General features: G+C 40.1%; 1 protein-coding gene across 2 annotated transcripts in view; it reads left to right on the top strand.

The window, feature by feature from the left end:
- The window catches only part of ATAD2B (ATPase family AAA domain containing 2B), an 86923-nt gene that overhangs the window by 9606 nt on the left and 62435 nt on the right, over positions 1-14882 (top strand). For both annotated transcript variants that reach the window (XM_082049015.1, XM_082049014.1), the window contains exons 2-4: positions 9049-9203; positions 12511-12557; positions 13581-13734. In XM_082049015.1, the coding sequence (XP_081905141.1) occupies positions 9049-9203; positions 12511-12557; positions 13581-13734 (356 nt within the window). The remainder of the gene's footprint in view (positions 1-9048; positions 9204-12510; positions 12558-13580; positions 13735-14882) is intronic.

The following is a 14882-nucleotide window of genomic DNA, read 5'->3' as shown; positions in this document are numbered from 1 at the left end:
GAGGGGCAGCGGGCACAGACTGAAGCACAGGAGGTTCCATCTGAGTATGAGGAGAAACTTCTTTACTCTGAGGTGCCAGAGCCTGGAACAGGCTGCCCAGAGAGGTTGTGGAGTCTCCTTCTCTGGAGACATTCAAACCCACCTGGACACATTCCTGTGTGATCTGCTCTGGTGAACCTGCTTTAGCAGGTGGGTTGGACTGGATGATCTCCAGAGGTCCCTTCCAACCCCAGCCAGTCTGTGATTCTGTGAAAGTGGTGAACTTAAAAAAATTGAAAGGGGATTTGCTACATTTTGTTCAAATGACATTGCAGTCGTGGTAGAAAAATTGGTTGATCCAGTCACTAGAACTTGGAACCAAATAAGAGGAAAAAAATCTCAAAGAGAATATGAACTCTTTTGTTTTTTTTTAATTGTTTAGTATGCCTAGTCCAGAAATGCATTAGGAAGGATACCTAACTCTTACTTAAGTTTCATCAATAGATCTTTAACACAATAAATTTGTAGAAGTTAAGTTTTAAATCCGTAGTTTTTACCTTTGCAGAAACTGATACATAAGGCAGCAAGTGGTTTATCCAGAATCACTGGATAGAGAGAGTGCTTTTGGTGTATTTTATTGGTGTTTTTGAGATGATGTTATAGTTTGAATGCAGAAAAAGCAACTGAATAGTTAATCTGAGGGCAAAGGTGAGTAATCAGCTTAGCTAATTGGTTCACTGGGGACCTCATCACATTTTTTCATGAATAAAAGTTTTATTTCGGAGAGACAACTTTTATCTTTTTACCCCAGCGGGATAAAAGTGTTTATTAAATGCATTAAATATCCCTGGGTATGTATTTTATTTCTTTTAATGGACAGCCTATTTCCACAAGAACTTTGTGTGAACTGCAGATGTTTTTTTTCCACCCATACTTCTAAATATTAATCCAGATTATGAATATTCTGGGACATCTGAGAAGATGTTGTTGTTCACAAGATACTTTTAAAATTACAGTAGAAGTAACTGGAGGACCTGGATTTAGTTTCTCCAAAGTTAGTAAAAATAAGATTGAGAGATATCTGAAGTCATTGTTGTCTTTTGGACTGTCAAATGGAGAGGAAAAAGTTGCTTTTAAATATTAGAAGCTAAGAATTGACCAAAGTTTATAAGTAGAGGTTTTTGAAAACCTGTAGCTGAAACAGATTTATTGAAAATGTTTATTTTGTTGTTATTAAGACAAAAGTAAACTCCAAGGTGCTTGTTCAGTGGGTCAAGAAGAAAAACTAATTAAAATAGTTTGTGCTTTTAGCAAAATGTGGAGCAGCATGATTGATCAGTTGAAGATTGAATGTCAACGTGTCTTAATTTAATGTCTTAGACGTGGGAAGACGTCATAGAAAAGTGAAAAACATAGACGCTGAAAGGTTCAAGACACTAGGTTGAAAACTCTCATGTCTGATTTGTGAAGTCGTATGAGCAATTGCGCTGACTTTCAGGGTGTGGTAGAGTTAGTCACAAGCAAGGTGTGACCCATAAAATGTACAGCAAGGAGAGCAAGTCTGACCATGGTGGAAGACTCAAATATTCATGTCTGCATGCCTGTGTTTTAATACAGCTGAACTTGTGGCAAAGCAGATGGAGTCTTTTTCAGAAATTGCAAGGTGTGGTTGTGGTTTGGATGTTCTGTCACCCCTTACTCAAACACTTGATGAACTTGGAGATGACAGTGATAGAAGATGTTTCGTACTCATGCTGTGTTACCAGGAATGCTGGGTTGTTGTTGCCTTGGGCTGTTCAGCCCAGCAGTGCAGTGAGTTTTGCAGACATTCTCTTCTCAGAATCACAGAATGTGAGGGATTGGAAGGGACCTCAAAAGATCATCCAGTCCAATCGCCCCGCTGGAGCAGGAACACCCAGATGAGGTTACACAGGAATGTGTCCAGGCGGGTTTGAATGTCTCCAGGGAAGGAGACTCCACAACCTCCCTGGGCAGCCTGTTCCAGTGTTCCATTACCCTCACTGTGAATAAGTTTCTCCTTGTATTTAAGTGGAACCTCCTGTGTTCCAGTTTGTACCCATTACCCCTTGTCCTATCATTGGTTGTCACCGAGAAGAGCCTGGCTCCATCCTCCTGACACTCACCCTTTGTGTATCTGTAATCATTAATGAGGTCACCCCTCAGTCTCCTCAAGCTGAAGAGCCCCAGCTCCCTCAGCCTTTCCTCATAAGGGAGATGCTCCACTCCATTCACCATCTTCATTGCTCTGTGCTGGACTCTCTTCAGCAGTTCCCTGTCCTTCTGGAACTGAGGGGCCCAGAACTGGACACAATATTCCAGATGTGATCTCAGGAGGGCAGAGTAGAGGGGAAGGAGAACCTCTCTGACCTACTAACCACCCCCCCTTCTAATCTACCCCAGGTACCATTTGCCTTCCTGGCCACAAGGGCCCAGTGCTGGCTCATGGTCATCCTGCTGTCCACCAGGACCCCCAGGTCCCTTTGCCTTACACTGCTCTCTACTAGTTTGTTCCCCAACTTACACTGGAACCTGGGGTTGTTCCTGCCCAGATGCAATACTCTTCACATGCACTTGTTATATTTCATTAAGTTTTTCCCTGCCCATCTCTCTTGACCAGGAGATTCAAGTTGCTTAAAAAAAACCCCAAAAAACAGAAGAAACAAAGCCCCTACCCCCACCCTTCAGTGTGCTGGAAGTAGTCTCCTTTGTTGGCTGTTGTAAACTCATTTGTTGGCTGGTTTGACTCTCCCCTGGCTCACCTGGGGAGTGATCTCCAAATGGGACTGTTCCCTGCCTTCATAGAATCATAGAATAGTTTGGGTTAGAAAGGACCTTTAAAGCTCATCTAATCCAACCCCTGCCAGATCACGTTGCTCAGAGCCCTGTCCAGCCCGGCCTGGGTTATCTCCAGGGATGCGGCATCGAACACCTCTCTGGGCAACCTGGGACAGTGTTTCACCACCCCATTGTAAATAATTTCTTCCTCATGTCTGGCCTGAATCTCCCCTCTGTTAGTTTAGAACTATCCTTTTGTTTAAAACCATCACACCTTGTCCTGTCACAAGAGGCCCTGCTAGAAAGTCTGTCCCCATTTTGCGTACAGGCCCCTTTCAGTTGTGGAAAGGCTGCAATAAGGTCTCCCGGAGCCTTGTCTTCTCCAGGCTGAACAACCCCAGCTTTCTCAGCCTGTCCTCCCAGCAGAGCTGTTCCAGCCTCGGATCATTTCTGTGACTCCCCTGGACCCTCTCCAGCCTCCCGAGGGAAGTGGTGGATTCCCCATTGTTGGACACTTTTAAGATTCAGTTGGACAGGGTGCTGGGCTGTCTGTCTAGACTGTGCTTTTGCCAAGTAAAGGTTGGACCAGATGATTTCTGTGGTCCCTTCCAACCTGGTATTCAGTGATTCTCTGATATCATGCTTTAGCTGGCTGGTCCCTGTGATGTGCCTGAAGGCAAAGCCTTATCAGTGAGGACTCCTTTGGTCTGTGTGTCCTTCAGTCACGCTGAGAGATTGGATTGTTGTAGGCACTTCTTTGCTAAGAGGATAGATTGAGAGGAAAGAAGTCAGTTTTATTCATTGAATTATAGTTTGCTTTCTTCCAAAACCTAAGGATTTGTTTCTAAATGTTATAAATACAGCTTTGTTAGTATCACATTATTATTTTGAAATTTACGGATGGGTAGGGAAGAGACTACAGGTAATATTGTATATCAGTGTTTTTTGTAGCTTGTTCTTGAATGTATAATAATAAATGTTTTTTCCATCTTCCTCTTTTTCATACATAGGAGAGAAAACATAGAGATAAGTATGCAGCTGTATTTATTTTATTGTTTTATTTACTTATTAATTTTAGATTCGGTTTCTAGATTTATCGCTACCATAATTTGGCAGGTTTCAGTGAAGATATGTTACCTGAGTTTGCCCCATTGCCTCTGCAAGACCCTCGCTGTTGAATCTTAGCTCAACAGCTGATTTGCAGTACTCATTCAGCTGGCACATTCTGTTTTAATCTTGAATCCAAAGATAGCGAAGACTAAGTTTTGCCAGTCTAGACCACAGATAGTAAGTATCCTGTTAACTTATTTCCTTACTCGTTCTTATTGAAAGTGCTTTCCAGAAGAATCTGTGCTGGATTGGTTGTTGTGGGTCACAGCAGGAGTTCGGTGGGTCTCTCATTTCTGTTAGATCAATAGAGTTGTGCTGAATTTTGTTGACCTCTTTGTACTTCCTGACACTGTGTAAACTCTTTTTTTTTTTTTTTTTTATTCTTCTGTGCTTGTTTTTTTCTTTTTTGATTTGATATACTTTCAGGCAATTTCTGATGTGATTTAAGGTTTTATTAATTTGTATTCTGTGTGTTCTCTCAGCTTGTGAGTGGGTTTGCTTCAGTGCCAATGTTTCCTTAGGAGCTTTGAGTTCAGTGCATTGGTTCCTACTTCTGCAATTGCATTATTAATTTCTCAATTTTTAAGTTTAATGCTGGTATCATACATTTCTTTTTCTAGTCCCAGAACATTTTTATGGTATGTACTGTTAAGTAGTAAGTTTCTGGGTTGAAACTGGAGTACTATTTTTAGTCATTAGAAGGTTTAAATGGTTTGAGACCCAGTTACTTGAGGGAGCAAGTTGAGTGCAGTGGAATTGTTAGACCTCTTTTGCTATAAATGGGAGGAAGCAGTGGGTAGACTGTTCTCTGTAAAGGCTTCTTAAATGGAAATTAATTTATTTTCTTGTTCTAGCATATCCCAGTTTGACTAATCTCTTGAGTGTAATGAAAGCTGCATCTCCATATTTTACTGTAGGTAGGTGAAAGTTCTGGGTGCCGGTCTAGGTGTGATTTGATTCCCTGGAGCTTGAATTTTTAAGTTTGTTAACTGAAAATGGAGCTTGGATTCTTGTTAATATGTTTAATATTTCAATGATTTCTTATTGTAGTAACTTCGCCACTACTTCACGGTAAAACATCTGGTATGTTAGTGTATCTTCTACAGTAGGTGTAGTAACTTAAGGTAGTATTTGGACTTGAGTGTGTTAAAATTTAGACTTGCTTTGTACTTCCTAAGTTACTGTGTAAAGTTAATGTGCAGACAGATGAGGCTCAACTGAAAATAATGTCCTAAGCGAAGAATAACCAGAAATTATTGTCTCTGCTAAGTAAACCCCTGCATTGCTAGTCTGGTTCCTTGGGCAACTGCACTGATGTGCTCACGTTAAATGTTAACCTGCCCTTCCAGTTTTTGATGCTATTGGCCAGTATCTGATCATTTGACAGTATTAGAGATCTCATTAAGCTTTTATAACTTTTGTGAATATTAGTAGCAGAGAGAGACCTGAAGTAGCAGATTGTGTCTCCAGATTAATCGTCATTATTTTGGTTTACCTGCCAGCTGACCACGTGGTGTGCTTGTAGCTCAGAAACAACTACGTTGCCGTGTTGCTTTTGACCAATAGTCAGGGCAAATGAGGAATACAAGCTGATTTTCAGACTTGGGACCACAGGAAGGGAACTGGTGAAAATGCAGAGAAAGGTGGGCATAGGACGCTTGGGAGGAATTAGGATTTTTTACACAGAAAGATGTAGAGATGGGGTGTAGGAACCTATGCATTATTAATTTCACCGCTTGCAAAACAGCTTTAATGTTAGCCCTCATAAAACTTTCGTTACATGCTTGTTGCTCTTTCTTAGCATGATTTTCTCTGTCTCGCCTAGCCGGTTTGAAACTGGTTCTGTGGCTTACCTTGAAACTCTGCTTCTATCCTGCACAGGGTGGCTGTTGTAATTTCAGAAAGTAGTTACTAAAATTGAGTTAGCAATGATATGTTTCTGTAAGTCCACAAATAGACTTGTGGCTGACTAAAGGAGAAAGTACAGAAGTGCTTATGGTATTCAAAAGTGAATATGCAGACTGTTAAAATTTTGTGAAAAGTTGGTATTTTGTAGTTGCAGAGTGTTATGGAAAACAGCTGGGTGGCTGCACATGCATTTTACGGCACTGTGCAAAGTGCAGATGTTTTAGATGTAGGAATGGTGGTAGTTGCCTCTACTACTACTTTGACCAGGTCTTAGTTTTAGATCCCAATTTCTGCTTCATCCAATTTAAAGTTTTAATTATGATCTTCTTGTGTAGGTATTTTTGAGTTACATTGATGTATTACCTGAAGAAGTGAAATAACGAGGAATTAATAAGGTTAAATGACTCCTAAGGCTGAGTCTTAATATAGACCTCCTCCTTTCTCTGGATTTACCTTGAGAGGTTAACAATTATTAAAGTTAAAAGTACTTTTAAAATGAGATGTGAACATGGACTGGTTAGCATTTAATACTGGCATGTAGTATTTTTAGTATTATGAAAAGTATTTGCAAGTATTTATAGTATAGATGAAAATCACATATAACATATTCAGTAAATAAGCAATATCATAATGAATACCATATTTCTTATTTGACAAGTAGTATTATAAGAATTTAGTATTAATATGTATAAACAAATACGTATTTATATATAATTTTTAATCTATTTATACATAATATATATAAATGTTAAGGCATGATGTAGTCAGCCAATTTCACTCAAGCTTTCTATTCCTACAGCCAGTGGTCCCATCCTCACCTCATGTTTTTTTCTTGCATTATCTTTTGTACTTGTCTGATCCCTCATTGAGATCATTGAGTTGATGCTGTGGTTTAGCCCCAGCTGGTAACTAAGTACCATGCAGCCGCCTGCACACTCCCCTTGTCCCAGTGGGATGGGGAGGTGAATCGAGGAAAAAATTCACAGAATCATGGAATGGTTTGGGTTGGAAGGGACCTCTGAAGATCATCTATTCCAACTCACCTGCTAAAGCAGGTTTATCCTGTCTTTGGGCACCACTGAAAAGAGTCTGGTCCATCCTCTTGACACCCACCCTTGAGATATTTATAAACATTGATGAGATCCTCTCTCAGCTTCTCTTCTTCAGGCTGAACAAACCCAGCTCTTTCAGTCTCTCATCATAAGAAAGATGCTTTAGGCCCCTTATCGTCTTCGTAGCCCTCACTGGACTCGCTCCAATAATTCCTTGTCGTTCTTAAACTGGGGAGCCAAGAACTGGACCCAGTACTCCAGATGCAGCCTCACCAGGTCAGAGTAGAGGGAAAAAAATAGGTAAAACTCCTGAGTCGGAATAAAAACAGTTTAACAGGACAGCAAAGGAAGAGATAAACAACAACAGTAATGACAATAATAGAATATACAAAGCAAGGGATACACAATGCAGTTGCTCACCACCCAGAAAACCAACGCTCAGCTCAGTCCCGAGCAGTGATCCTGTCCCCTCACCAGCTCCCCCAGCTTATATACTGAGCATGATGTCGTTATGGTATGGTATGGTATGGTATGGAGTGGAGGTAGCATGGAGGGTGTTGGTCTCTTCTCCCAAGTAAGAAGCGATAGGATGAGAGGAGTCACAGAATCGACTGGGTTGTAAAAGACCTCAGAGATCATCGAGTCCAACCTCAAGTTGCGCCGGGGAGGTTTGGATTGGTTATTAGGAAACATTTCTTCATGGAAAGGGTTGTCAGGCGTTGGAACAGGCTGCCCAGGGAAGTGGTGGAGACACCATCCCTGGAGGGGTTTGAAAGGTGTTCAGACGAGGTTCTTAGGGACATGGTTTAGTGCCAGTGTTAGGTTATGGTTGGACTCGATGATCTTGATGGTCTCATCCAACCAAAATGATTCTTGGATTCTGTGAATATCCCTGTGGCTTGTTTGGGTCAGCTTTCCTGGCTGTGTCCCCTCCCAGCCTCATGTGAAAATTAACTGTATCCCTGCTGAACCGGGGACAGCTCACTAATGAGGCAGAAAAGCTAATCTGACAGAAGGGAACTTGTGAGGCCGTAGTGAGCTGGTTTGGTTGAGGGAACCTCCAGTAGAAGATCAGAGGAGACTGGAATGGTGGCGCAGGGAAGCGCCTGGGCCGGCCCTGGGCTCGAGGTGCTGAGCTGTCCTGTTCAACTGCACCTGGACATTGGGGTTTCTTCAGGATTTGCTGCTTTCTAAATACTGTGCTGTTTTTTTCAAGTACATGAGACATCATGATGTTGAATTGTCTGGAGTGCAAATCTGATTGTAGTTAATAAGCCTGATGAATAAACAGGACTTCCGTGGCCATCTCCTTGCATATAAGTAAAATTATCTTTTTTTCTCAGGCAATTCCTGGACCTAAATATTCAGAAATTCGTTACTTCGTTGTTGCCAGCGAGAATGTTTAGGTTTTTAATCAAGTCTGTTTCCATGAGCTAAAATTTGTGGTTTATATAATCTTGAATTTTTTTAGTTTTTGTAGTTCATCTAACAGGAGCAGATCCTCCCAAGTTTGCTGCCTCCACTTCTTATGTACAGCTCTGAAGGAATCCCTTGCGACTGCCTTGGAGTTTCTGTCTACATAAGGACAAGAGAAAAAGACACTCTCCAGTAGTGTTTAGGTGCTTCTTAAAGGCATTAAGACTGATGTTGTTAGTGTGTATAACGCTGTTAATGAACACTTTACACAAAAAGTGCCCTAAAAGTATAAAGTCCATTCTCAGTTACTCGTGGCTGTGTGTCTGACAGTCTAGAGAACGAGGTGTTGCAAAGCTCTTACAAGAAGGAAGAGCATAATGTGACTGTTTAAGCATTTTAAAGGCAAATATAAAGTCAGTAGCATAAATTCATGTTGTGTTTCTAGGCATCTTTGTTTGCCTCAGTCTTTTTTTCTCTTTATATGTACTACTAGTTCTTTTGCAAGTAGGGGAAGAGTGGCAAGACATATAAAAAATACAGTGGGTTAGAGAACCAGAATGCTTGTTCAGAAATAAATGTAAAATATATAAAAGCTTGTTTAAAACTAACTACTTTCATAGTTCCCAGTAATGTTTTCAGTGTAATAATTTTTAATATTTCACACAAGCTATTTACTAAGAGTTTGATAGAGACTTCCCTTTCACTAATCTTAAGATTCCCCTTTTTTCTGTAAGGACATATGCAAATGAACCCATTAAGCATGGTCTGATGCTTTCTGTCTTTTCAGAAAGATGAAGGTAGTGATGCTAGTTTGAGTGACAGCCACATATCTCCTCCCGCCAAACGTACCTCAAAACATGCTGATCCTGTGTGCAAAGACAAATCCAAATCACGCAGTTCTGGGCAGCGAGAGGAATGGAGCATCTCAACTGGACAGTCCAGGTAACTTCACATCAAGAGAAAACTGAAGTCTTACCAATTTTTCCTGTCTCGTTAAGCCGCTCACGCTGTTTCTGCGGTGAGGTGCAGCTCATGCTCAAGACTGTATTTTCAAAGCTTGTTATTTTCATACGGTGTTCTTCCAGTTTAAGACTCGGGGACCATGGGTTACACCAATCTTCTAATCTCTTTTTTTTTTTTTTTTTTTTTCCCTTTCTAAGCAAATTTGTGCAAAAATGGAAAGTGATTTTATTTGGAATGCAGTCTGAATTCTAGATTCCCGATACATCCAAATTTAGTGATTTAACTAGTATTTTTATGTACTCAAGATATGAGGAGACATGACATTTTAATTAGGAAATCAGTATTACAATCTTTAGGGAAAGGGACAGTGGTCAAGTTTCTTTCTTTCCATTGTTGTTTTCAGCCTCTCTATCCTGATTGGTTATGAGGACTCAAATTACTGTATTTTATTAAATAGAGTCTCAATCCTGCCACATTTTTATGACTTGAAAGAGGAGTAATTTGTTTCATTTTATAACTGATTAATAACTTTTTACAAAGTGTTCTTGTGTTCATAAGATTCTTCATGTGATTACAAGTAATTAGGGGACAGTGTAGACAGTATGTTCCTGGGACATGAACTTTCAGTTAGTACTGATTTTTTTGTAGATACATATTTCATATTTATGTACAAATCAAAGTAGTTCTTGCAACGCTTTGCATTTTAGAGTGGCTGTAATTCACTGTGGAACTGCTGTCTGCTAGGACCAAGTGTATTTAAAAACTATGTAAATATTAAAATAGATCTCTTTTATTGTTTGTTTTTCTCTCTTAAAACAATGAATTAAGTATAGCGTTTTATGTGCCATGGTCATCTGGGAATGCATTGGAACTCTTACACCTTCTGTTTCTTTTCAAGTGTGGTCTTGTGCTGTACCTGTTAGAAATGCTTAGAAATAAAAAAAAAAAGACATTTAAGGTGGCTGGTAGAATTTAGATCACTGGGTCAAATGAAATTTGGCCAGAATACTGAAACTCATGTCGTTACTCATGTAGAACCCACTGTGACATGTCTTTGCATCTGAGGTTCTTTTGTTGTTTTCTGCCAAAGTCCAAAGCTCTGGGCCTAATAGTGATCTTGAGTTGCTAAGACTTTTCCCAAAAGTTTTTTTGCTAAACCTTTACTGTAATCAAATTTCACTTCTTCAGTTGTGGTTTCCAAAATACTTAAAATATCTGACCAGAAAAATGTTATTGGAAAGTTGGATGTGGACATGATTTTTGTAAATGTGGTTTTCTGTGTTGCTACCCAAACCGTGCAAAAATTACAGAATCACAGAATGTCAGGGATTGGAAGGGACCCTGGAAGATCATCCAGTCCAATCCCCCTGCTGGAGCAGGAACACCCAGATGAGGTTACACAGGAAGGCATCCAGGCAGGTCTTACATGTCTCCAGAGTAGGAGACTCCCCAACCCCCCTGGGCAGCCTGTTCCAGTGTCTGTCACCCTCACTGAGAAGAAGTTTCTTCTCACATTTAAGTGGAACCTTTTGTGTTCCAGTTTGTACCCATTACCCCTTGTCCTATCATTGGTTGTCACCGAGAAGAGCCTGGCTCCATTAGTGAGGTCACCCCTCAGTCTCCTCCAAGCTAAAGAGCCCCAGCTCCCTCAGCCTTTCCTCATAAGGGAGATGCTCCACTCCATCATCTTCGTTGCCCTGCGCTGGACTCTCTGCAGCAGTTCCCTGTCCTTCTGGAACTGAGGGGCCCAGAACTGGACACAATATTCCAGGTGTGGTCTCACCAGGGCAGAGTAGAGGCGAAGGAGAACCTCTCTTGACCAAATAACCACCCCCCTTGTAATACACCCCAGGTACCATTGGCCTTCCTGGCCACAAGGGCACAGTGCTGCCTCATGGTCATCCTGCTGTCCACCAGGACTCCCAGGTCCCTATCCCCTACACTGCTCTCTAATAGGTCATTCCCCAATTTACACTGGAACCTGGGGTTGTTCCTGCCCAGATGCAGGACTCTGCACTTTCTGTTGTTATATTTCATTAAATTTTTCCGTGCCCAACTCTCCAGCCTGTCCAGGTCTCTGGATGGCAGCACAGCCTTGTGGCGTGTCAGCCACTCCTCCCAGCTTGGTGTCATCAGCAAACTTGCTGATAGTGCACTCTATTCCCTCATCCAAATCATTGATGAATATATTGAATAATTCTTAGATTACCTCTGTTTTATAAGGATTTGTTATGCATTTCTTAGGAAAATAATAGCAAAGCCACATCTTCTGTGCCTTCGAATTGAACTCTGTGTAGTCTGTTGAACTCTTGATCATGTTCAAGCTCAGATTGCATTTGGAATTTTTAAGATATCCCTTGATTTTTCTTTTTCCCATCAAACTAATTTTAGTTTTCTAGCTTGAGAACAAGGAGTTTGTCCCTATCCAGAACTCACGTGTGCTATATAGAGTTCACTTGTTCGTGAAGTACTTCGTGTTTCTCAGAGTAGAAGAGAGATTTAAAAAATACTCTTTTTCCTTCTGCCTGATTTATTTTGTTTTTTTGCAGAGCAATGTTGGCCAATTTGAACATTCTGTTAGTGGTTGTAGAGTTTTGGTTTACTCGTATTCTAAGTCATCTTTTAGTAAAATCATGTCTAATAAAGAATAATATTTTTAATTTTGTAAAGATTAAAGTGAGTGAAGAAACAACGGCTTATGCAGTGAAGTGGCAGAAAACTCTGGATTCTGTTTTTGTGTTAGACTATGAAGTAATAGGAGTTAATTTTCCTGGAAGTTAATTTAAAAAGATATTGAAAAGACCCAATGGATAGAGAGCATGAAAATATTTTTTACTCACTTGAAGTACACCCGGCATAAATTAATCCCATTCACCTGAGTTGGCAGTTTTATTAAATTTATCCTTTTTCTGGGAGTACAAACCAGCCTGTTGTGCTTCTACTAGTTTATCCAGAGTCTTTCAATTGTAATTGCCTGGAAGAGCTATATCAAAATCCTGTTCTGAAACTTAGGGGGAGAATTAATAGTAGAGGGAACAGTGGGGGGATTAATCAAAGAGATGTTTAGGTAATTGAGGGGATCATATAATTGATAATTGGACAGTTTTGTCCTCATTCCGGTGTTGGACATGAGGCAGGCTCTTCAGAGGCCTACATGTCACCAAGGTTTTGAAGTCATAGTGTGTCATGTAACATTCTATGTTTAAAGTTCTATTTTCGCTGTGTAACTCCTGCTTGGCTGGGGAGCGTTAACGTGATTTGTGTGTCTGATATCGTTGTTTCCTAGGTTAACTTCTCAGCCTGGTGCTACACTACCAAATGGACGTAGCTTATGTAAGTGTCTTACAGCAGACCTTGCTGTATCTACTTCTACATTTAACAATTCTTTTGTCACTGATTTTCAGTTGCATATATTTTTAATAACTTGACTGATTACTCTGACCATTTTGACCAGAAAAGTTACTGTTTTGGCTCAGTTTTCTTCTGTCAACATCTTGGGTGCTCTCCGTGGACATGGGGAACATTCTGAGATGAAATTCAATTCTCAGTTCAGACCTCTTAGCCATGATCTTGATGTTTTCCTTATTTCCCAAATTTCCTGTTACGAACTTCCAGCTGGCCTCTTTAATTTACTTACTCTGCTCATTTGAGATTTGGCCTTCTGTGGTTCTTCATGTTAGTTATATCTACTATTGCGTTCTAGAGACCTGCCTTGTCTGTAGCTTCTGCTACCTTGAACACTTCTCCTATATGCTTAAACCCTTCCAACTTGTCATCTCATTGCATATCTCAGCTAAAACCACTTTTTTTATATTTCATGTCCCTTTTTCATCAGTTCTATCTTGTTCTTTGCTGACCCTGTGCAAACGTTAATCCATTAAGTGTGTTTGGTATTTTTATTATTTATTGTCGTGCCTAAGGACCAGTCGGAAGGGGGATCCCTTTTTGTTTGGCACTGTACAGAGTAGCTGATGCAGATTTGCTTGTGAAATCAATGTGTTGTATCTGACCTTTTGATGCTGTATTTGAAAGAGGGAAGAATTGAAACTGTGGGCCAAGTGTGCATTTTAGTATTGCAGTTAACTTAAAAATATGAAATGCATATTTGCCTGCCAAATTTTCGTCATAGAATAAGATTTTCCTGTAAGGAAACAAGCTGAAGTCTGAAGAAATAGCCTGTAAAACAACTTTGATAGGAATTTAAAAAATAGATTTCTTTAGTGAATGTAAGAGTGCTCATACTGTGCTCTGTAATAACTTTTGCTTTATTTTTCTTGCTAAGTGTTCTCTTATAAATTCTTGTTTGTGAAAATGTTGTTTCCTGCATTTTGAAGTAGTAATACAAATTTCTCTTAGCTCTCAAAAGCCATCCCCTTCGAGGGGAAAAAAAGGGAGATGGGGACCATGCTTGCATAAACGGAGATATAGAAGTCAGAAAAAGTTGTCGGTCCAGGAAAAACAGATTTGAAACTTTGAATCAGAGTTTATTGTTTGATCAGCTAGTAAACAGGTATGTGGGGATGCCTCGGTTGTATTCGCAAAGCATTTAAATGATTTTTAAAAGATTTTTCCAATGCTGTCTGTTTGTTTGGCTGTGGGAACGTGTGATCTGGGACCAGCTGGGTGGTGGTGTGAGCGGCAGGCTGGTCCTGGGCTGGAACTGCCTCTCTGAGCCACGCTCTAAATGCAAAGCAGCTCACCAGCCTTTCATTGAGGTGTAAGCTACTTTGTGTTTACACCTGGGTGAAGTTGCGTGTGTTGGCCAACGTGCTGTAAATCCACACCCTAGCTTGTCTCTTAGTAACCTGTTTATGTATGATACTCTAAACGTGATGTAAACTGGGGATTAGCAACAATGGGTGGAAGCTTTCTAGATTTTGTTTGTGTGATTTTGATCATAAAATATCAAAAGTTTGCAGCTTTTTTTTTTTACCGTTTGTTAGTAATTCACATAGGGTGGGTGTCACTTTTTGACATTTACTGTGCAGACAAAGTGGGTCAGAGAGGGAGGCACAGACTGGTCAGAGCACAGGAATGGGAGCCAGAAATACTTTTAGTGAAATATTATTTCTATGTGACCCTGGATAGGACACTTAATATGTCTTGATTTTCCGACCTATAAAATGGGTTTTAATAGTCACATCTGTGAGAGACTACTTGCTCTAGTGCTTGGAAAATTATTTAAACATAAACACTTAACTGCCAAGTATGATATTTATTGTTAAATGTATTCTGTTGAATCTTTAATTGGATTTTCTTTTTCAATTTACTCAATAACTACTTGGTATCAGTTTACAAATTTATATTGAGTTACATTTATTTTTCTAGTTGCAGTCGAATCTCCCTCTCCTCATCAACAATAGGAAAAAGTCTACCATGAAGATTGTAATTTGATAAGATCATGGTACTGAAGTCTGTATATGAACTTATACTGATAACAGTGTGTCCCATAATCACTGGAGGGTTTTAAGAACAGGTTGGATAAACGTCTGTCAGGAATGATTTAGGTATTGTGTAGTTTGTTCTGGCCTGGCAGAGCAGATGGACTTTTCCAGGTCCCCTCCAATCCTGTTTTATTTGACAGCAAACTATAGCATGATTTTACTTGAAGGGGTCATATCACACATCACAGATATTTTAGAATCGTTTGAAATTTAA

The sequence above is a fragment of the Streptopelia decaocto genome (genome assembly GCF_964273445.1).
Source record: "Streptopelia decaocto genome assembly, chromosome: 3".
NCBI classification, from domain to species: Eukaryota; Metazoa; Chordata; class Aves; order Columbiformes; family Columbidae; genus Streptopelia; species Streptopelia decaocto.
The sequence above is the reverse complement of the archived record's forward strand: the minus strand, read 5'-3'. Positions and strand labels throughout refer to the sequence as shown.